Source organism: Equus asinus, chromosome 23 (genome assembly GCF_041296235.1).
Source record: "Equus asinus isolate D_3611 breed Donkey chromosome 23, EquAss-T2T_v2, whole genome shotgun sequence".
NCBI lineage: Eukaryota > Metazoa > Chordata > Mammalia > Perissodactyla > Equidae > Equus > Equus asinus.
Window position 1 is genome coordinate 12,934,510 of NC_091812.1, and position 22,625 is coordinate 12,957,134.

At 45.4% G+C, this 22,625-nt stretch overlaps 1 protein-coding gene and 1 pseudogene across 9 annotated transcripts in view; one reads left to right on the plus strand and one right to left on the minus strand.

Annotated features, from left to right (window-relative positions):
* The window catches only part of LOC123276137 (leucine carboxyl methyltransferase 1-like), a 30,723-nt gene extending 18,848 nt beyond the window's left edge, over nucleotides 1-11,875 (plus strand). For 2 of the 9 annotated variants that reach the window (XM_070495968.1, XM_070495969.1), the window contains 6 exons: nucleotides 1-122; nucleotides 757-788; nucleotides 4,791-4,867; nucleotides 6,629-6,690; nucleotides 8,416-8,544; nucleotides 9,367-11,875. In XM_070495968.1, coding sequence (XP_070352069.1) covers nucleotides 62-122; nucleotides 757-788; nucleotides 4,791-4,867; nucleotides 6,629-6,690; nucleotides 8,416-8,423 — 240 coding nt within the window. In that variant the 5' untranslated portion in view covers nucleotides 1-61 and the 3' untranslated portion in view covers nucleotides 8,424-8,544; nucleotides 9,367-11,875. Of the gene's footprint in view, nucleotides 123-756; nucleotides 4,868-6,628; nucleotides 6,691-8,415; nucleotides 8,545-9,366 lie in introns of all 9 variants that reach the window. The other 7 variants (XR_011497529.1, XM_070495967.1, XR_011497530.1 and 4 more) reach the window with 6 other exon arrangements.
* The window catches only part of LOC106828031 (heparan sulfate glucosamine 3-O-sulfotransferase 4-like), a 55,738-nt pseudogene that overhangs the window by 2,739 nt on the left and 30,374 nt on the right, over nucleotides 1-22,625 (minus strand).

Sequence of the window (22,625 nt, forward strand, 5' to 3'; positions counted from 1 at the left end):
GATATTTTGCTCGTGTCCATGGCATCAGGCAGCTTATAAAGGCATTTCTACAGAAGATAGAATGTCAGTGCCAAATTATAAACCTGGGGGCTGGGATGGATACCGCCTTCTGGACATTAAAGGTAAGTTAAAATCCCCCCTCTTTTTTCCCCAGTTGTTTAAATTTGATTTTGTGAAGATTTTCACCATATTCAAAACTTTTAAAACTATATTAAAAGGGATGCAGTGACAGCCTGTCTCCCACCATTGTCCCCACCTGCTTGCACACCCCCCACAACCCCCATCAGCCCCGTATCTCACCGGGGCCCTAGTGAAGGATATGTGGGTTGTTTCTCATCTTTTGCTGTTACAAACAGGGTTATAAAAAAAATCTTTGTATATATTTCCCCCTGCATGTGTGGAAATATATCAGGAGAGAAAATTCTGCCAGTGGAATTGCTGAGACAAAGAGCACATGCCTTTGTAATTTTCATAATAACTAAGATTTTATTGTCAGCATAGCAGCGTTTAGGTAAAATTTCTCTGGGCAATGATAATATGATACAAAGCCCTTTTGTAGCCAATCTGTGATTTGATCCCTTACCTGCTCTGTTAGGATTCAAGAGCAGGTGTAATTGCATTCACAGGACAGGAAACTTGGGTCTCATTACTGGCAGAAGCAGGACTAAAGCACTCGGCTTTGACTCCTGGGGTGGAATTTTGCCTTCAAACCTTTGCCCTACGAAGATTCCACTGATCGTATTTTCTTTTTTGTAGGTTTGTACAGTTTTTTTTGGGTCTTCTATCAGGTCAGTCATGTGGCAGTAATGGGTATGTGCATTTCCCCAGATTTCTCCAGATGTACACCAAGATAAATTAGAGTGTGTGGGCATAACCCGACCTGCATATCTGTTTTGTCCCTAATCAGCTCACCTGATAAGATGGTCTTTAGTCATCAGAGCTCCCAGCCTTTCTCTTACTCAAGCGAGAAGTCGGTGGCATCAACATGGTCTTAGTATTAAACGTTTGCCTCTGCATTCTTCATTTAGGATAAGATAACTAACATTTCTGAGGTGCTTTTACATACATGGCCTCACGAATTAACATGAGATCTCTGTGAGAGGGGAGAGTTTTACACAGATGGGGAAAGTGGGGCTGCGAGAGCTTGTGTCTTTCCCCAAATTGGATATCTGGTGGCACTGGAATGTGGAACAAACATTGGAGCCCAGCTCATCGAACTGCAGACTCCTTCCCCTTTCTTCTACACACAGCCCTGTGGGTGTTCCAGGGGTTCTTTTCTGTAGGTTGATTGTGCCTGTGTAACACGGGGACCATGGTGTAGCAGAATGAACTGGAAGAGAATGCAGCGTGAGTGAATGTGCAGTGTCAGTGTTCACAGGGGCCGCTGGAGAAATCCCTCCTTTGGGCCTGACGCCTTTTTGACTGGTCACATGGTTTGGTTTTTTCCCCGTCTTGCAAGTGAGTTGATAATTAATAAATGTGAGATTTTTATTTCTGAGCAAGGTACACAGAGGCTTACGTGCTCCTTCCAAGGAAAAGGTTGTCTGTCAGTAGTGAGGAAGGAGAAGAGCACAGGGTCTCAAAGTCTTTTGTGGAAGTTTTTTGTTTTGTTTGATAATCATATTGGTCTGAAGGGATTTTTTAAAATCTAAAGTTCCTCCTTTTTTGAAAAACAATTATTATGTTTGCTCTTTTGGAGCCGAGGTTGCATGGGCCAAATCCAGCCTGCCACCTATTTTTAGAAATCAAGTTTTATGGGATGCAGCCACTCCCATTTATTTCCATATTCTCTGTGGCTGCTTTAGCACTGTGACTGCGGAGTTCAGCAGTTATGACAGACCGTCTGGCCTTCACAGGCTAAAATACTTATTTCTGACTCTTTACAGAAAGTTTGCTAATCCCTGTTTTAGAAATATATGTGCTCCTATAAAAGAGTGAGGAAAATCTTGTCTGTTGGTCTTGTTGTCTCATGCACCTCCCACCTTGGATGGTCCCCTGGCTGCCCCAGCAGAGGCTTAGCTGTGAGTCAAGGCTTTCTGCTGTCACTACTATATGAGTTTGGTCTGTATGATCTCAGGGGCCCAGGACTGGAGTGTTGAAGACTCCCATCTTCAGGCAGCGGGCAAGAATAGGGCAAGGGAGAGCCGGTATTGTCACAAACAAAGAATAAGGAGTGAGTGAAACTCTTAAGGGGCCTCAGTTGTTTGGTGTCTCTTGAATTCTGTTTCTACAAACTGAAAGGTCAAGTACATAGGGGAAGGATTGTCAATTTTGCTGGCCTGTGAAATGGTCGGCCATGTTGGATCTGCTTTGAGACTAAGTGGTACCCTTCCTCCTGGCTGCTCCTGGCTGCCCTCTGGTACTTATAGTCAGTCTTGGGTGTCTTCCCTGCCTCCTTGAGACGTGTGAGCTACTTGGGAGTGGAGTGTCAGAAGGGCCTAGAGAATCACAGACTAAAAAGTGGAAGTATCACTTCCCAGAGCCATTTTGCCCTTTTCTGAAAGCCGAGAAAGAGAATGTCTGTTTCTTAAAAGCTCCAGGTGTGCCTTTTGGAAGCTTCCCTTCCACAGTGCCCTCTTATTCAGAATCATTGGGAGGATCAAGTGAGCTACTGCAGGGAAAGCTCTTTACAAAGTCAGAAGACTCATTTGAGTTGTAGGACTCTATGCTATCTGTCATTCATTTGCTTTTAATTGCTCTCTTTGTCTTCTGGAATTTTAGACTATCTTTAACTTTCCATACCCTGTGAGTAAAAGTTCTTGAAAGGTCTTGTAGAATTTCCTAGAGAAAGTCAGGAAACCCCTTAATGGGTTTCACTCACTCCTTATTCTTTATGACAACACCGGCTGGCTCTCCCTTGCCCGCTGCCGGAACATGGGAGTCTTCAACGCTCCAGTCCTGGGCCCCTGAGATCATACAGATCAAGTTCATGTAGCAGTGGCGGCAGAAGGCCTTGACTCGCAGCTAAGCCTCTGCTGGTGCAGCCAGGGGACCACGCCAGGTGGGAGGTGCGATTTCCACACATCCTCTAAACACGTCCTCCACGGATCTTCAAATGGATTACATAGCCCTACTCTGCTGATAGGCGGGAGCTCCTCTGATATCAGGAAACTGTCTTGTTTATTCCTCCCCCCACCCCCCGCCACTGCCTCCCTCGTACCTTCCTTTCCTTCCTCTCTTCTCTCTCTCTTTCTCTTGCCCCATCCTTCCCTCTCTCCCTCCCTCTCTTCCTTCCTCCTCCCCCACCCCTCCAGATCCCCTAGGACTTTAACTGAGGACTAGTGTCTACATAGGGTGGGGGAGCTGGATCTCACATTTCTGACACTTGCTCTTAGGGGTCACCTTCCTACTAGGAAATGCTTGCTCATGATTTCCATTCCCATCATGCTGTCCCATCAGGGGGTCTGCTGCCCCTCCATACTGCTCTCCATCTCTTACTACTGTCTACATAAATGGTTCTCTCTCCTGCCCAGTTGCTCAGGGCAGAAACAAGGGTGCCATCCTTACTCCTCCTTTTTCTTTATCCCACCCTCTATTGACACCACCACCAGGTTCTGGATATCAGCAACTTTCTTTTTAAATAAGTAGTTCTGTATTTCTGGAATATAAGCACAGATGGGAGCAGGGATGTTAAAAGAGTACTAGGCCAGAAGGTGGGCAGGTCGACCAGGTTGTGGAGCACCCAGCATCTTAGCTAAATCTTAGAGGTGGGAAGAGCTGCTGCAGGCAACATGAAGTGTGTCGTTGAAAGAGATCAGAAAGGGATGTTGTTAGAGTCTGTGCAGTTGGGGATAGAGCTGAAGAGGAGAGGATGCATTCTAGGATAGTCAGCAGGCAGGGCTGAGTGATTGATCAAACAGGGTGGAGACGGAGAGAATTCTAGGATGACCAGTGAGTGACTGTGGGGAGGAGGGTGTAGTACGACCCAGCTAGGGAAGCAGAAGGGGGAAGCAGGGCCGTGTGTGTGTGTCTCTATGTGTGAGGTTTTCACAGCTTTTTTTTTACTGCAGCTCACAGTAAAAAATAAATGTATATCCCAATCTAGCACCCACATCTATGTACTGATGTCTGTAAATAATAAGGGCACACACATGGTGCTTACTAGGTGCAGGCCCTGTTCTCTCACTCCTGTATTTCCTCATTAATCCTCACAACCCCACGAGGTGGTATCATTTTCTCTACTTTTCAAATGAGGAAGCCTTGGCTCAGGGAGTTTAGTGACTTTCCCAAGGCCTCAGAGTGAACAAGTGGTGGAGCTGGGATTTGAACCCTGTCTGCCCGGGCTGCAGAGTCCCTGTCCTTTACCACCCCAGTATACTCCACTGTCAGAGAAAAAAATAAATATATTACAAAATAGTACTTACCCTCACCTCATGTGATGCTTTCTGATATTTGCTATTTTATTTCATTTCATCCAAAAGATTCTTGTCCATACCCACTACACTGATTTCCTGACTCTCTCTAATTGGTCTCAAGCTGCTTCCTGTTACATCCTACGTCCAGAGTGCCTCCTGCTCCTCCCCACTCCATCCCAGTGGACGCTTCCCCAGTTCTGGCTGCCTATTACTTCTTGCCTAGGTGACTACAGTAACCTCCTAATTTTTTGCGCCATCTGTTCCTCATACTGAGACCAAAGTAATTTAGAAAATGCATTTCTGACCAAATCATCCCCTGATTTAAAATCCTTAAATACCCCATTGCTCCTCGGGCCTTGGTACTTGGTCTGTGAGGATGATCAGTGAATATATGACTGAATAAATAATTATAAAGATAACTCTGTTTTTTCTCAGGATGAGGGTCTTCTCCCAAGGAAATATTTTGAAGTTGACTTTCCGGTGATAGTCACGAGAAAGCTACAGAGCATCAAGTAAGTGTGGCTTTGGCCAGAAGAAAGAGCCTGGTAGAATTCAGAACCAGCCTTCAGTAGACAGCAGGTCTGAGTGCCAGAGACCTCATTTTAGGGCCCTGCTCTCCTCACTTGCTTTCTTGTCCCGAGACCCTCATTCCAGTGTGTCTTGCAGTCTTCAAAATGAAAAATACCCTCCCTTGTGACTCTTCTCTCCATTAATGTAACTTCTCTGAACACTTAAAAAATGACCTATCACAGTTTAGTAATCTGAATTAAAATTCACATAATGTGTATTTTGTTTACTTCTTTATCCCAGGGAACAGAAAGGTACCTGGTCCAGAAAAGATATGTAGTAAATATTTTTTGAATGAATGAATGAATGGGAAACTGAACTTAATCATTTATTATATATGAGATATGTGGGGACCATTCTGAGTCGAGGTTTCAAGGAGTTTGCAAAGTTGTAGATGATGAGTTTGCTCATCTTTGCCGAGAGCTTTGCGTGTCAAATGCTTCTCTTGGATTGTCTCATTCAATCCTCAGAGCAGACTCATGAATTAGTGCTATTATTAGCCCCTTCTTACAGATGAGGAAACTGAGGCTCAAAGAAGTTAAGTTAATTTGCCTAAAGTCACCTGGCTAGGAAGGGGTGGAGCTGAGCTTTAAACCCTGACTTCAAGCCCAAGGTCAAGGTTTCTCAGTACAGTCGTGTGTCCCCTAACAGTAACAGGGATGCGTTCTGAGAAATGCATTGCTAGGTGATTTCAGTGTCATGTGAACGTCGTGGATTACACTTACACAGTCCCAGATGGTGTAGCCTACTATAGATCTGGGCTGTATGGTGCTAATATTGAAGGACCACTAGCACGTATGTGGTCTGTGGTTGACTGAAACGTCATTATGTGGTGTGTGACTTAGTTTTAACCTGTACTCCCTCCTTTTAAAATTATTTAAATAAAATTCTAATTCTTATATTTAAACAACATTTTAATAAACGCAAAAGTTTCTACCTGTCCTTTAGAGATGTCTAATCCTCACAAACTGGAAATATTTTTCAAGTTTTTTCTTTTCTAGTTTATCCTAGGAAAATAAGTTTTTTACCCTTTCCAAATATAAAATTGCATTTTACATTAAATAGGCTTTTTGGATAATATATGGCAATTCTGATGCTCTGGGAACTGCAAAGTACTACTAAGCTTGTTAAAACTCTGAGTGAAGTAAGAGTAAGTAGGCTCTAAATCAAGGCCAGACACGGTTTCCTGGGGTGAAAAACGCAGTGGCGTTTGTATATGGTTATTGGTATAATGAATTTGGCTCTCCGATTTCTGATTTTTTACATATTCTTCATTGAGGGAGTGATCACATAAATGTTACTGAACTTTAGGTCTGAGTGAAAGTCAATTTTTGTTATCTGTGAGAAACAATAGCTATCTTAAAAATTTTGTTTGAGAAGAGGCAAGAAACTTGGGATGACCTGAAAAACGCTGGAACATTTGGAAAATGCGTGCTAGCCTATCTGTAGCTATTTCTAAGTATTTTCATGATCAGTTTGCAATTTGACATCAAATTCTGAGTGTAATGCTTAGCTGACCTAACCCGAGAGCTGTATCCGCTGGATTTTTGCTGTACGTGGTCAAATGTAATTAAACAGAAGGCCTTCTGTAGTGGCCCTTGCTTTGAACAGTAGCAGTATACAAGTCCCATCTCTGTAGTGGGCCTCTGCATTTTTAGAGTAAATGAGCTACTTGACTTAGCCTTCTCTCTCCCATCTTCCCATAGATTCAAGTCTCTCCTATCAAAAACCAATTTAGACTTACATTCAGAGGAGACACTTCAAATGGGTAAGTAGCCTTGACCTAAGTGATACAGTACGGACTATGTAACTGTTTTGGCTTTCCCCCCTTTCCTTCTTAAAGATGGTCTGTATCTGTGGGCATGTGTGTGCATACACGATGTCATACAGCATGTGCTTCTGCTGATACATTTAGACTTTTATTGCAGTTACCATGGAGGAATTTAGAACCATTGCTTGTATGACTCTTTAAATGTCCATAGGTCCCCAATCTTAAATCTTTTTAAAAAAATTTAAATTAGCTGCCAACATTTCAAAAACAGGAGATTTTTCATGGGAATCTTGATTTCCAGCTTTCCTTGGAAAAGTTACATCTGGCAACATTAGACCCGAACTCCTACGTGGCAATAATTGAGCAGCGGCCGCCTCGTTGGGAGGGGTCGTGCGTTCTCCACTTCTGTCCTCACCCCTCTCCGTTGTCTTATACCTTACCTACTTCCCTCACTTCTGTTACCTCCTCAGCCCCTGCAGTCAACTTTTCCCCTCAAGTTTTAATTATGAGTGTTTCCAACAACACTTCCTCATTTCTAAACCTTTCAACTTATGGTAAACCTCTTCCAGAATCTTCCATCATTTTCAGTCTTTGTCTGACAGAGAGAAGATCAATGGGGTTATTAATAATTCAGATCAGGGCTGGCCCGGTGGCGCAGGGGTTAAGTGCGCATATTCTCGGCGGCCCGGGGTTCGCCGGTTCCGATCCCGGGTGCGGACATGGCACCTCTTGGCAAACCATGCTGTGGTAGGCGTCCCACGTATAAAGTAGGGGAAGATGGACATGGATGTTAGCTCAGGGCCAATCTTCCTCAGCAAAAAGAGGAGCATTGGCAGTAGTTAGCTCAGGGCTAATCTTCCTCAAAAAAAAAAAAATCAGGTCAGAAAACATGCTTAGAGAGGATGGTCTTCTCGGATGGTCAACACAATAACATCAGGAACATCACAGCTCGATAAGCTGCCTTTTACACACAGCCACAGTGCTTCAGTCCTTCTTTCCTTCTGGTAATCACATTCACAATTAAGTTTGTACAGAAAACATCTCCCCCATCCTTGGTTTCCCTCATACAGTTGGAAGTAGAACCTATTGAGGCTTTGCCGTTTGCTGGCCTCTTTGCTTTTCCACACTTTTGCTATCATTTTCTACATATTTGGTTAATATTTGTGTCAGAATGGTTATCTGTAACAAAAGATCTAATACTTTGAGTTCCTTTTGATGAAATAACATAGAAATATATGAAATAGAAAGTAAAGACCCTCCATAATCTCACCCACCCCCAGAAGATAACCACTATTCAGTGTGTTCTCCTACAGATGAGCAGTATACCCAGAGACAGGTAAATAGATGCACACTTAAATGCAACCAGGGCCTGGCACATAAGAGGTTCAGTACTCTTTTTTTGAATGAATGTATATACACATCGAATAAACATATGTTGTAGTTCACTGTGTATTTGTTGAATGAATGACTCTAAACTTCTATATACAAATATAGATTACATGTAACTTTAATTAACAGTGAATAATTTATACATACTGTTTTGCAACTTGCTTTTTTTCATACCCAGTAAATCATGGCTGTCTTTTCATGTCAGCCTGTAGGAATCTACTTCATTATTTCTAATGGCTTTATAGTACTCCTTTGCATGGAAATTCCATTTACTCTCTTTCCTACTGATAGTCATTTAGATTGCTGTCTTTTTTATGTTTTTGTATTAAACAGGATTGTAGGAAACATATGTATATGTGCATATCTGCAGGAACTGTTTGCTCAAAGAATTGGCCATTATGAATTTTAGCTACTGCCCAACTGTTCTTCAAGACCTTTTTATGAATTCCTACTTTCACAAAGGTGGGTCAAGATTCTCTTTCCCTACACCCTCACTTACACTGGGTATTATTTTCTAAAATTTCTACCAATCTGATAGGCTGAAATGATGTCCTATTATTTTAAAGCTTTCTATCACTTTGAAGGCTAGTGAGGTGGATGGAGTATCTTTCCTTAGTTTTATTGGCCTGTCTGGCCGCATGCCCAGTTGGATGAGCGGTGTGGGATAGGCTGCAGACAGACCAAAGAAAAGACCTGGAGATGGCAAACAAGACATAGGGGTTTATTAGGAGTTACTTACAGGGAATGTCCAGTGGTGGCCGGCTAGATGGAAGTGTGCACCTGCTACCTCAGGTCGGGAGGGGGTTGCTTCTATAGGAAGGGGCACAAAGGCTATATGCTTGCCAAGAGGAGCTGTCCCTGTTACGGCCAGCATTCCCAGGAACAGTAGTTCATGTGGAGGGGCTCTGTGTTTCTTTAAGACACGATGGTCTTTGAGTGAGAGAAGGTAAGATCCAGGCTGGCCAGGCCCGGGATCCTTACAAATTTCAGCAGCTGGGCGTCCTGTCCAAATGGTTGGCATCCTGCCCAGGACGACACATGGCTCTTAAAGGGCACTCAGGGTAGTGCCCCTACATGGCTGTTGGGATGACTTTGTAAATTTCCTTTTTTATTTCCTTTGCCCTTTTTTTCCCAGTTGCATTGCTTCCTTTTATTTTCAATTTATAGGAAACCTTTATGACATAAAGATATGTTCTTTGATGAAGGTCCCTTGTCAACCTTTCTATTGCAGATGTTTTCGTTAATCTTTTATTGATTTTGTAACTCTGTGTGTGTCTTTTGTAGGCAAATCCGCCCGCCGTACAAACTATTGGGACTTCCTGGCTGATTGTGGTGTGGATGTTGTAAGTACCAATTTGCTGTGTGCTTCCCCGCTCCTTCTCCTGTTCCTCTTTATCCCCGCTCCTTGTTCTCTTCCCCTTTATCAATAAACTCTGATTGCTTAAACAACCAAATAGCCTTGGCGGTACCTATCATTCCTCACCCTTTGTGGCTGCGGACAACAGCAACCCTAACTAGTGAGTGTTAAGGAAAAAAAAAAAATCAAGCGCCTGCTTTTAATTCATGGCAAATGGGCTGAAAAGCTGATTTAGTGAATTATAATTTTAGATTGAAATTCCCAAGGCAGTTATAGAGGAGCTTGTCAAACCACAGAAACCAATGGAATCAAGAGATGACTTGAACAGGGCAGTGGTTCAATCCGTTTCAGAGATAACATCCATTATGCAAACCCAAAACCTTTAACTTTCTAACGTACAACCCTAGCAATCTCTCATTCACCTAAAGTCTCAAGGCCCCTCTCCTGACTCAATTTAAAATGAAAAATGCCTGGTATGACTTACAAATGTAAAAATAATTAAATCATGTTATGATGTCTGGGGAACACCAGTGAAATTGGCCAAATCTCATCATAGTTTGATTTCAAACATAGTTTGATTTCAAACATAGTTTGATCTCAAATGGGAGTTTGGCAGGGTCTTCTAGAACAGTCCTGCCTTCTCAAATGCCTTCAGCTCTGCAGAAAAATGGAAGGCAAAGCATGCCCTCGGCATTCTAAATGCCTCAGTCCCTCTCCAGGGCAGGCGGCCTCCATTCCTACTGTGGGCTCAAGAAAACATCAGCAGGAAAGCCCGCAGAGCCTGCCCCCTTCCATACCCCGTCCCCTTAGTGGAGAAGGCTGGCTGCAGGTACCCCAGGAAATCAGACTCTTCTCCTCCTTTGGCTCAAGTTACAGTAGACCAAATTCTGGAATCTGGTTTGCATTATTCTCTGGAGAGCTACTTAAGAGCTGCTTAAGGGCTTGAAATCCCTTATTCAGACATAACCTTGAAATAAAAGATGATATCCTAATGAAAAATGCATTACAGCTTTCTCTGTTGGGCCTTCCATACTGATAGGCAGGATAGAAGGAAGGAACTAAGAAAAATGAAGAAGAAAAGCAAAGGAAAATTAGGAGACAAAGAGGAGAGAAGAGGAGGAAGAAATTTATGTTACATACTCTGCGTGGGGGCACTTTAAATGCCATTTCAGTTCATCCTCACATAATCCCTTGCAAATCAGTCATATTGAGCCCATTCTGCAGATGAAGAAATTGAAGCTTGGTGATATTAAGTAACTTGTCCAGGGTCACACAAAGAGGATGCAGTGGATTCTGACTCAGAGATACAAAAACAAGCACCAAACAATGTTGCCTCTAACTGCTCTCTTCCTTCCTCTGAAGGGTCTAACAGAAGTTTTTTCTAGAACCATAGTATTATAGTGGGTGCATGGACCCTATGGAGACAATGTAACCTCATGAGATAAGAAACAGATTAAAAAAACGAAAGAAAGAAACAGATTAATATAAGTAACCTGGCATCAAATAAAACTATCTGGCAAAGCAAAACCAGACCCAATTTTTCTAACTCTCATGTCATACTCAGTCCACCTGACCAGAATCTGTTTTATAAGTAGTTTATATGGGTCAAATATGGGACTGCTGATTCATGAGTGAACAGCTGAGAATTTTCCTGCCTTCAAGAAAATGTTCATTGGGAAGAAATGAGATAGTTATTTGTGAATTGTCTTTTTCTGGCTCAATGCTTCTGTTTCTATCGGGCTCCTTTTGTTGGGGTTGCAATATATCTGGGAGTATTTCCCCCACGCTGTTGCAAAATCTGTAAGAGGGGAAAAAAACTAAATTAAAATAGCACATGGAAGCCATAATTCTGACAACTACAAAGGGTACGGGTGTGCCAATTACTTTCTGAAATGAGTTTAAGCCAGAGTCACAGACTGGTAGCCGGCTGGCTGTATCCAGCCCACAGGTGGGTTTTGTTTGTCCGCAGTCCTGGCCCACACCACGCTTTGAAGAAATTTCGATCTGTTGCCAACATTAAGAACCAGACAATTTCACGTCTAAACCTGGCTTTGCAGTTTCTCTTACTAAGTGGAAGATTTGATAACCCTGACGCCACATTTGCACGTGGAAAAGAGTAGCTGGAACGGAGCAGTGGCTGCCGGTTTAGACAGAGCATGTGCATCCCAGTTTCTCCCCACCTGGTCTATTTCATTCATTTATATAATCGCTGTGGGCCCAGAAGGCATCTGAGTTGCTGACCCTTTGTTTAAGACATTAAGAAGATGTAGATTGCAAAGCCAATCATTATTAGACTTTTCCCAAAAATATTCCCAATAAGAGACTCTTCAGTCAGTATTATGATAGCAGTGATAGAAGGTAAAGCATATGAGACCAAAATGATTTGAGAAATGGAAAAACCCAGTAGTTGGGTCCATTTGGTTTTCTGCTCTAGGATACTCACTTTTTGTTTAGAAAATACATTCACTTTTACTTCATTTACTCCTTCCAAAAATCCTGCAAGTAAGAAATTACTCTCAGATCAACAACCTGAAACCGAGTGACCTTAAATAGGTTATCCAGCCAGGATCATCCAACTATTAAGTTGCAAAACCAGGTTATGAACCCAGTTTTAGCCAGCTCCAAACACTGTGCTTTTGTAAACCCATGAGGCTTGTTTCCACCTCAGGGCCTTTGTACCTGCTGTTCCCTCTATTGGAAACCTCTCCACCTAGATCTTCACATGGCAGGATCTTACTCTTTCATTTCATTTACATCACCTCCACAGAGAGGTTTCCCCTAACCATTTGACTTAAAATAATATCTGTGCATGCACACACACACCCCCCAATTACTCTCTAGACTCCTTCTCAAAGTGAGGTTAGGGATCAGCAGCATCAGCATCAACTGGGAAGTTAGAAATGCAAAGTCGGAGGCCCCTCCCCAGTCCTGCTGAATCAGAATCTGCATGTTAACAACACCCCAGGTGATCCATGTGCATTTCACGTTTAAAAAGCACTGCTCTACAGGAGCCCTGCCCAATGGAAATGCAATGGGAGTCACAAGTGTCATTTTAAGTTTTCTACAGCCACATTAAAAAGGTTAAAAGAAAGACTCGTTTGTTTGCTGTCTCCTCTACCACCCTACTAAAAGATGCCATTTCCACAAGAACAGGTCCTCCCTCTGTCTTGTTCTCCACTTTATCCTCAGTACCTATCCAAACAGTACTGGGCACCTGGTAAATGTTATCGAATGTTTGAAGAATGAAAGAAGGAAAAGACATTCTAGTACTTTCTGTGTGGCAGCGTGGTACAGGGAAAGAAACCAGCACTCTGAAATTGGACAGATGTGGTCAACTCAACCACTGACCAGCTGAGCAACCTTGAGCAAGTGGTTCACCCTCCAGGAGCCATCTGTAAACCAGGAATGTTGCTGTTTAACTCACAGCCTCATCATGACACCCCGATGTGATAACACATCTATAAAGCAACCACCACCACAATCACAAGGGTTCAAGAAATGCCGGTGCCTCTCCTCTGTCTTCTTTCATTCTTTCCAGATACCATGTGTGAATAACTCTGGGGACCACTTTCCTCTGGGAGGCATGAGCATGACTATTGAAGCTGTTACCAGCGCACTGGGTTCTTGTTGTCCCCCAGGATAGAAATCAAGAGAGACAACAAATGGGAGTAGAAAAGTAAAAGTTTATTAGTTTGTGCATAAGGAAGGCACAAGGGAGCCAGCCACCTGCCCCTTTCCTTTCCACACCGGCCCCCTACTTCTGTAGGGATGTTTGTTATGTTATGTTATCTTGATAACCCTTGGGAAGAGGCCATGAGGGCGAGGCCTGGTCACCTGTTTCCCTTAGTTGTCTATCTCATTCATCCCCTCCTCTGTTGTCACCAAGTCAAGGTTAAATTCCAGGTGGACCTGAGCAGAACCTGAAACTTCTGAAAAATCGAAATCTTGAAAAACTTTCTACCAGGGACTTAACTCTCAACCCTGGCGTTGGGAGCCCCAGCTCCCAGCTTTCTCCAAGCCTTTGGCTCTTGCCTCCATGGCTTGCCTCGTGCTGGTTCAGGGACTAAGTGCCCAGGTTGAATGGGACTTGACTAAATCTTATAAGTATACTGACACCTGCAGTTGGGCTCTGCACCCTTCTCCAGGCCCACTGTCAGTTTGACACTGGCTTTACCATCATGGGGGACAACCCAAGCATCCCCGGAGACTCACCACTCGGGTGAAACACTTTCAATTGGATGAGTTATGCCTCAGAAACTCCATCTTGGAGAATACTTGAGTGGTTTCTGTGTGCCTTTGTGATGTAGTTGGACAGGTAGATCAACCTATAATGTCATTTGAGGTACAACCCAATTTCTCAGAAATCAAGAGCAACTGTCCTTAAAAAAATCCTTGCAAGACTGGGAATGCAGCTCTAGAGACAGTTCAGGTTCCACCCATTTCAGTTACCTCAAAGAGCTTGCCAACCCTCCAGGGAATATCTAGCCCATCATTAATTCCTAGGACTGAGGAAAAAAAGTAAAAAAGGAAGGAAAGAAAAATGTCCATAAGAGCAGCTTAGCCAAAAATCTAGCATCTTGAGTGTCTTCTCCACAAAACATTAGTAAAAGGCCTAAAACAAAACTTGGATTCATAGCCAGGGAGCTTTGTATTACTGTACCTGATTCATAGCTGTAATTTTAAAACAATAGCTGTGGAGTTTTTCTCTATGTGTGCTATATATGTAATATTTTATCTCCAGATGGTATAATTTCTAAAGAACTATATGCAGTTGGCTTAAAGTAAGCACTTACATAAATTATTTCTAAATGGAATAGAAACCACCCAAATGTCTTTCAAGTTAACATGATATGAAATAATCTTTGGTAAAGAGAAGCTTAGTTAAGTTTGTTGGTTTGATTAAAGTAAGCATGTCCTTAAAGTTATCAACATTGGATATGATGCAGACAGGCAGCCTAGGTTTACTAGTCAAATAAGCCCATGTTATCCTTGTTCCAAATTTGTTAGCAAAGTAATAACTTAAAATGATGGCTAATTTTGTCTAATGTCTCATGAAGTTTTGCAGGCAACCTAACTAATTATTGGGAACAAGTAAACTAAATAGACACGAAAAAGATAAGAGTGTTGGGTGAACTTTTTAACAATTATGTGTTATGGCATGTGTATTTAAAATCACTTTCAAAATATTTCTGCTAACTTGAAACTTTGAAGTTTTGCCAGGTGAAATTAAATGATAAAAAACTCTTTAGATATCTGGGTAATTTTCAAATACAGTAACCTATTGAAACATTGTCACTAAACATGTCTAAGTTTATCTACTTTTGGCTTCTTATTACAGAGAAACTAAAATATGCTTAGATGTTGTATTCTTTTAAAGATTGTACTATGAAATAACATGTTTTTAGAAATTATAAAAAGCGCTTAGAATGCTAATATAAAAGATAGTACCTAATTGCTTACTTTTTAGTTTTCACTAAGGTCTGTAAAGGTTCAAAATTCTACTAAAAATTAATAAGGAAAACATCTTTGTATTCAACAAAAGCCAGGTGTATGCTTCAGTAAAGAAGGTATAAACAATGGAAATATTTTTGTTTTGTTAAGAAAGATAAATTTGGGGCCGGCCTGGTGGCGCAGTGGTTAAGTTCGCACATTCCTCTTTGGCAGCCCAATGAAGACAACTTGAAACCATGGAGGGTGACTTCCCATTGCCCTGGAGCTGAGTGGTTTCCAAAGCAAAGTGGTCGTGGTTACTGTACAGTCTGTAAAGCACGAGGGAGACCACAGCTCGAGTCGTCTCTGTCACTTTGATGAGTTCTGCCATGGCAGCCAGTTGGCCTGCCACAAGGTCCCATCCCTTAGATCAGTTTAAGTTTTCTGCCCAGACACTGTGTATCAGCTCATACTGAAAGATGTGTTGTGGCTTTACCCTTTTAATTGGGGGAGGCGGGTGGAGGGAGGAAGGAGTGGAGGGTTCAGCCTACTCCCACTTATTAATCATTGGCCTGTGTCCATCCACCAAGTGAGGCTTGCTTCTCTGTAGCTTTAACACACACATCCTAATCCATCCGTCTATCTTGCCCTGAAAACCAAATGCACATGGTCTCATCTTAGATGTGTTTTTAAATCACATTAGATTGATGGCATGAGAGAAAGCAAAACCTAGATTTAAACATAACTGGAGTGACAACAGAAATAAATCTGCTAGGGCTGCCTAGTTGGATATGAGGAAACCCAAAGCCAGCTGCGCTGGGAGCAGCCCTAATTTCTTCTTGCTCTCCCTCTTGCTGAAAAAACAGCAACCAGAAACACTTGCAGAATTAGTAGGCTATTGAGAAGCACACCAAAAACAAAAAGAAATACAAAAACAAATAAATGGGAAAATTAAAGTCTTTAATTAACCTGTGGATCTCTAACTACTCAAACAGTAGAGTAAGATTTCAGGCAGAATACCTAGTATAACCATTTAAGTACAGATGTCACCATTTAAAAGACGGAGTTGTACCAGGGAACCAAGAGGTGTCTTTTACTGGTTTGAATCAATGCCACTGTTTCTTTTTCTACAACAGAGTGAGGTTGTCATCCCCTCTTCCTACATGGGAGAAAGAGAGGAGAGACAGAGCTAATGAAAATCCCACAAATGTCCTCAAAACACTGCTGTCCCTTGTAAGGCTGGAGAGCTATCCAAGGCCAGTCCCAGCACACTCAGCAACTGTGGGTCCAAGGGGTTTCTGGGAGTCTTCTCAACAGACAGGTTTGGGTGGCTAATGATTCCCTCTATGTTGGAGAGATTCTCCTCCAGCACTTCCAATCAGCACCACTGAGCATCATAAGGGTCTCGCATGGGTGAATTTCTGGAGTAGCAGATCGAGGATACAGAGATACCATGTGGTCCTCTGAAGTGAGGATCAAGGGAATCTAGCTCTATCCATGTCTCTTCAGCGTAACAGTTATACGGCGGCTACCAAATATTGACACCATGCCCCAAATATCACAAGTGATGGCTGAGAGAACCATAAAGCTGGAATGACATCTTCAGTAACCATGTCATGACAGCGAGGCCGGTTCATACCTTCTTTTCCCAACAGCAGTATTTAAGAACATGAGAAAATCTGGCATCTTCTATCCTTTCATTCAGAAAATTCTCCAGACCCTACGATGGGACCTCCTGATATGCATTCCACCATGCACCCTACATCAACTTCAAGTCACCTGAATCAAACACCCCATCTCTATTTCCAGCTGCCACATAGCAACACAACACACGTTGGAAAGGTCTGATCTTCAGGCCTTCCTCTTCCCCAAGGGGCATCTGACACTTCTCACAAGATACACAGCTTTGAAATTAGAACTGGAAAAGACCACAGAGACCCTCAGAGGGCTGAAGCAACCCCATAGCAGAAATCAGAACATTCCTACAACCAACAATTAAACAACCGAAACTTTCCCAAACATCTCCTCCTTTCTCTGGTTTGCTGTTGTTGTATTAATCATCCTAACACCTTTTGTAATTCTAATCGCAAACTGGAAGCCATGACTTGCAATGTTATAAATACTGATTTTCCAGTTCAAGTAGGCATTGACTGGTTTCTGTTTTGATAGGAAGGGGCTGTTTGAGGCCTCCTAAAATGTTGCAATTAGTTAGTTCTCGCTGTTGAAATAGATAAGATATTGACAGACACATTTACTGTTTCCATTTAACCGGCTGGAATGTTTATGCCTAAATGTACTTCTCTCAAGCTTTGAAAGCATAAGGCGTATTTTTTAAAGTGGAAGAAATCAATCGATACATATTATATATTCATATATTATATTACATAATACACACATATAGTAATATATATTATTATATAATACACACTTACTATATATTTCTGAAGTTAGGTTATTTCTAAAACTCTTGCAGGCTGTAATTTAAACTTAGAAAACACATCTCTTCAACAGCAAGGCACCTTGTCAGGAAAAAATCCTTATTTTACCTATTGGCCTTGTGAAGATGATAATATCACTTTAGCTGATAAAACCTGTGTTTGGCTGACAACTCCAATTAATTACTGAGATGCAACAGAGATGGGACCAGCCATCCAGATGTTTTCCAGAAAGAGAGAAAAGGTGGGGGGGGGGGAAGCAAAGGATGTTTGCCTTTGGGGCATGTGCTCCAGTGTTTTTTAAATGTTATGGCTGGCAAGAAAGCCGGATTATTAATTTATTTTACCTGCACTTAACTTTCTACTCTCCTCTCCTTTCCCTCACCGCTAGGAGACTGTGGAAGAGAAGGGAGATGAACATCTGTTGCGAAGGAGGCGCCGGTTAGAAAGGGCAGGGGTGCAGGATGTAAAGACTCTTAGGGCACCGACTGTCGTGCAGACCTTGATGCTCCTGATGCCAAATGAACCCAGGGTTCCTGCAGCCACCTGGGGATAGAAAGTCCTGGAGATGGGGAACATCCTCAGTCTTTTCTAGCAAGCCAAAACTCACCAGCGTCATCTTTTTAACTGTTCCCTGTTCATTTTGCTCTAACCTGAAAATACTAAAGTCGGATTTCAGACACGCAAATACGTTTCAGGGCGATTTTGAGAGATTCCAGGAGAACTCAAAGCCCTTCAGTCAATTTAGCTATCCTGCCTCATGCCTTAGCGTCCCCAACGCAGCAGAGCAGAGCCCCACAAGAGCCTGGGCTGGGAAACACCCCGCGGGCACCTGGGCTGGGGATTCCCAGGCGTGGAGCTAGGCAGCTTCAGAAAGCACCTCTCTGGGTGAGGAGACTGAGGCAGGCAGGGCAGTGTGACACCAGCTCCCCTAGCCCTGAAATACAGCGATCCCTGGCCAACCTCCAGCCCTCTCCGCGCTCCCCCGAGCAGCCCCGCCAGGGTCCGCAGAGGCCTCGTGGGGCGAAGGACTCTCAGAGAGGTGCCTGGATGTCGAAGGGCGTGGAGCCGCAGCTCTCCCTCTGGGTCTTCCCCACGCATCTATTCCCTGCGCCGAGCCCAGAGTCCTACCTGTACCACTCCAGCCCCTTTTCGTAGTTCCTGTCGAAGAAGCGTGGCTCTACGCCCACGGCCCGCATGCCCGGGTGGACTCCGATCGCCTCCAGCAGCTCGCGGGTGCCTCCTTTCTTGACCCCGATGATGAGCGCCTGTGGCAGCTTCTTCTCCCCATAGTTAGGGGTGCTGAGGGCGCCGCCCCTCTCGCTGCTCCCATTGACCGCTCTCTGGCCTGCGAGCTCGTCGTGGGTGGTGCTGGACTCCTGCGCTTCCCTCTCCAGCAGCGCGCTCTGCGCCGTGATCATCTCGCCAGGGGCCACCGGGGTCCGGAGCCAGGTGTCCCGAGCGCCCCCGCTGCCGCTCGCCAGCCCCCAGCCGTCGGCCCCGAGGGCAGGGGGCTGCTTGGAGGGCTCCGGGGGCTCCCCGCGGCTCGCCTTGTCCGGCGGCGGCGCGGACGGCTGCAAGGGGGTGCCGAGGCGCACGGGGGGCGGCAGTAGACAGGGTGGCGGCGGGCTCGGCGGCTCCTGCAGCACCACGGGGAACTGCAGGGTGCCCGAGCCGCCCAGGAGGCTGTAACACAGGTAGGTGACAGACAGGGACAAGGCGCAGGAAAAAAGCAGCTTGCGCGCCAGGCGGCGGCGGCGCGGCGAGAGGTGGAGGCGGAGGAGGTGCGGGCCACGGGGTCATCGCGGCTCCGGCCTCGCGGCGGCGGCAGGCCCCGAAGCTGCCCCGACACGGTTTCAGCCGCCGCCAGCGCCCCCGCCCGCCCCCCCATCCCCCCCATCCTCCCCCCACCCCCAGCAGCCCCGCCAGCCGCCCAGGCTGCATGAAGCGATGCCACTGCACCCCCGGCCCTGGCCGCTGTCTCGCTGCGCCGGGGAAGAGCCCGGCTACATGATCCCCCTCCCCACTCTTCCCGCGCAGTCCGGGTGGCCCCCCACCACCCCCCTCAGCCTCCGGCAAGGGGACCAAGGGGGGCGCGCGGACCCGCCGGCTGCACCTGCTCCGTCTGCAGCGCCCCCGCTTCCCCGGCTCCGACGCGACTCCTGCTGCAGCCTCTGCCGCCGCCGCCGCGCCCTGTTGCAGCCCCGAGTTCCTTCCCCGCTGCTAACTTTCTGCGGAGAGAGGCGCGGAGGGGAGGTGGAGGGGCCCGGGCGCGCGGTCCGCGCCGCCGAGGGAAGGGGGAGTGCGCCTCGCGCGCGCCTGCAGGGGGACGCGGAACAGAGGCGTGCGCTACCCGGCAAAGCGGAGATCGTGCTCCCTCCCCCGCCCGACCCCCCGCCCCACATTCATACTGGAGAGGTTCCCCGCCCAACCCCGCGTGCTTCCCCTCCCCTGGGAGCCTGGGACGCCAGTTTCTCCTTCCCTCTCCCGATACTTTCAGAGACTTAGAGCCCGACGCCTGCCGCCAGTGCCGCCCAACAGGAAGCTGGGGGCCACAAGGTGGTGAGCTCTCGCTTCCCCTTTTCTCATGGGACTCCAGGCAAACTCGGTCCATCCGTGACCCGCCCTTCTCTCTCCCTGGACATCGTCCTGCCTTTGACCCAGGAGGAATTTCTTGTCCGTATCAGGTTTCCCATCCCAACTTCCATCTTTCCAGCCTCCCCATCTTAGCTTGAAGCTCCTGATTGGTGGAGCTTCGACACAAACCCCCAAATTTCCTTGCCCTAGAGCTTTTGCCTCTGTCCCGCCACCGGTTGACTGTGCTTTCTGCTCCAAAAGGAGAGGCTGTCTCCTCCTCGACACCCTGAACCACAGATGCACATGCGCCCCTTGGGGGCCATTGCTGCTAAAGGAGTTCAGATTTCCCTGGACCAAAATAGACTGAGACTATCATCGCTCTGAACACCTTATAAGCAGAGAGAAGTTGTGTTGCTGTGTCTGTGCATCGCTTCATTGAATTAAAAAGTATCTTCTTTGCAGAGAGATTTCCGTCCCTCACCTCCCTCTCCTGGGGGGAATGGTAAACATCAGGCTTTGGAACATTCAAAACTAGACTTTGCTTCCTGTTTCCTTTTGCTCAGGGAGGTGGAGGAAACGCGAGGCTGGAATGGCAGGAAAAGGCAGAGCTATCAACTGAGGCACTCCAGCGGACTCTGCTTCCTGGGGGCAGGGGCTGGCCCTGCAAGCACCTGGTGCCAGTCTTTCCCAGAGGCTGGCTCCAGTGAGTCCTGTTTACCCTGCTAGCCACAGCTGGGTGCCTGGAGGGTCTGCTTTCACATACAGGGCTGATGTGCTTGGCATCTCCAGTTTTGTTTGATGACATAACAGGAACAACGGTTGAAAGAAAATGTATATAATGTCTAAATATTAACTAGATACCTAGTGCCAAAGAGAGAAAAAAATGTTGCTCCAATAACATGAACACAGACTTTTCCCTGAGTGAACAGAAGCTCACGGCTGCTCTCAGCTGGACGTGAGCTTCCTTCACTGCAGCTTCAGCTCAGATAAAGATTATTCCTTTAGAATATATTTTTTATGGTACACCGGAGACCTCTGAAATGCAGAGTCTGGTGTCCTGTAAATCATTTCGTGGAACTAGGGATGCTTTTTCAAACTCCACGCGACTGCACTCCTGTAATGTTAATGGGAAGGGGCCAACTGGAGCTGGGAGCAGCATAGCTTGCCCATCCCTCCTTCGGCTCCAAGCCCAGCTCTGGGTGGTCGCCCAGGAGGGCCCGGTTGCAGCAAATATTGTCACTGCCGTGGTCCATCTCCCTTTCAAAGCTCAGGCGCCAGGATGCCCAGCACGTGGTCCAGGGGCCTCCCTACAGTCCCTGCCTGGCTCCCAGACTTCTCTGTGCCCGCTCTCGGCAATCCAAATGAACCTGCTCTGTAGCTAGTTTTACTAAAGATGTGCTTTCAAATTTGGAAAGGTTTTGATGAAATGGTACTAACATTTAACCTAGAGGTGGCAAACTGGTAACAAATTAAGAGCTGAATGTGGCCAGCGCAGTGATATTAAGAAGTTTAAAACGGTTGCCATGTTGTAAAATTGAGGACTTTCCCAAAAAATTTGGCTATGAGTTTTCTGCTGAAATACTGGATCCAGCAACTTTGGGCCCCTCAACCAGAACCGAGAGGCCCCCCTGACATGGAGTATGTGCCCTCTTCTTCATGGTGCCCCCCCCCAGAGTGCCCTGATACATTTCTGTTACTTGCCTGTATGCTGCTAATGAGGACACTTCCCAGTGTCCCTTCTCCCTCTTGTCCACAGATAGTCCTACTTAAATAAGAGACTCTTGAAAGAACGGAACCCCATTGGTGAAATGTTAGGCCCCACAACTGATGGGGAAGAGATGATTTTGGGGGAGAGGAGCTTTGTAGATTTCTTTCTTGGGCACTTACCTGTTTTGTTCTCCATCCAGGTTTTTTCTGGGAGCAAGCTCTTGAGAAACCTATAATGAAAAGTACGAGCTATCTACATAGGGAGAACTCAGACTTCGTTCAGCAATTCCCTGGGGGTCTGGAGACTGGATAGAATACTTTTTTCTTTTTCCATTGCCAACACCCATGCCCATTCAGGCCTATGTGAGTTTTTACAATGCTCCTCCAACTGGTCTCCAAGCCTCCAGCGTGCCTCATTTCTCTTCATCGTAGAGGACAATAGCAGATCAATGTTTCTGAGGCATGGCTCCACCAGTGCCCTCTCTGATGCAGAAACCTTCCTCTCACTGCCTACCTGATAGACTCCAACTCTCTGCCTTAGCACTCAAGGGCCCCTCCGCCTTTCATGTATCCCACAGTCCTGCCAAACCGAACAGTACCCACTACCCAAAAACACACATTGCATTCTTCTCTTTCACCTCTGCCTGATCAGATGATGGAGTTGAAACAAAGCCATCATTTGCTAGTTAAGTGACTTTCAGACAGGTCATTTCACCTCTCTGACCCTCAGTTTCTGCATATGTAAGTGATGAATAGTAAGACTCACCTCATATTGTTTTTATAAAGAATTAAATTGACTTAGCATATGCAAAAACACCTGGCTCCCTGCCTGACATGCTGCAGCCACCAATAATTATTCGGACCTAAATATTGGCTCATGACATGCCCTGCTTCTTTTCCTATTAAAACTTTATCCTTGAAAAATAGGCGTGTACCCTTTCTTCAAAACCAGCCCAAGGTGTAAACTGAAGTTCACTTTCCTAAGCCGCTCAGTGACATTTATAACGCCAAGTCTAATGCCTTAGATCGTTTTTTTT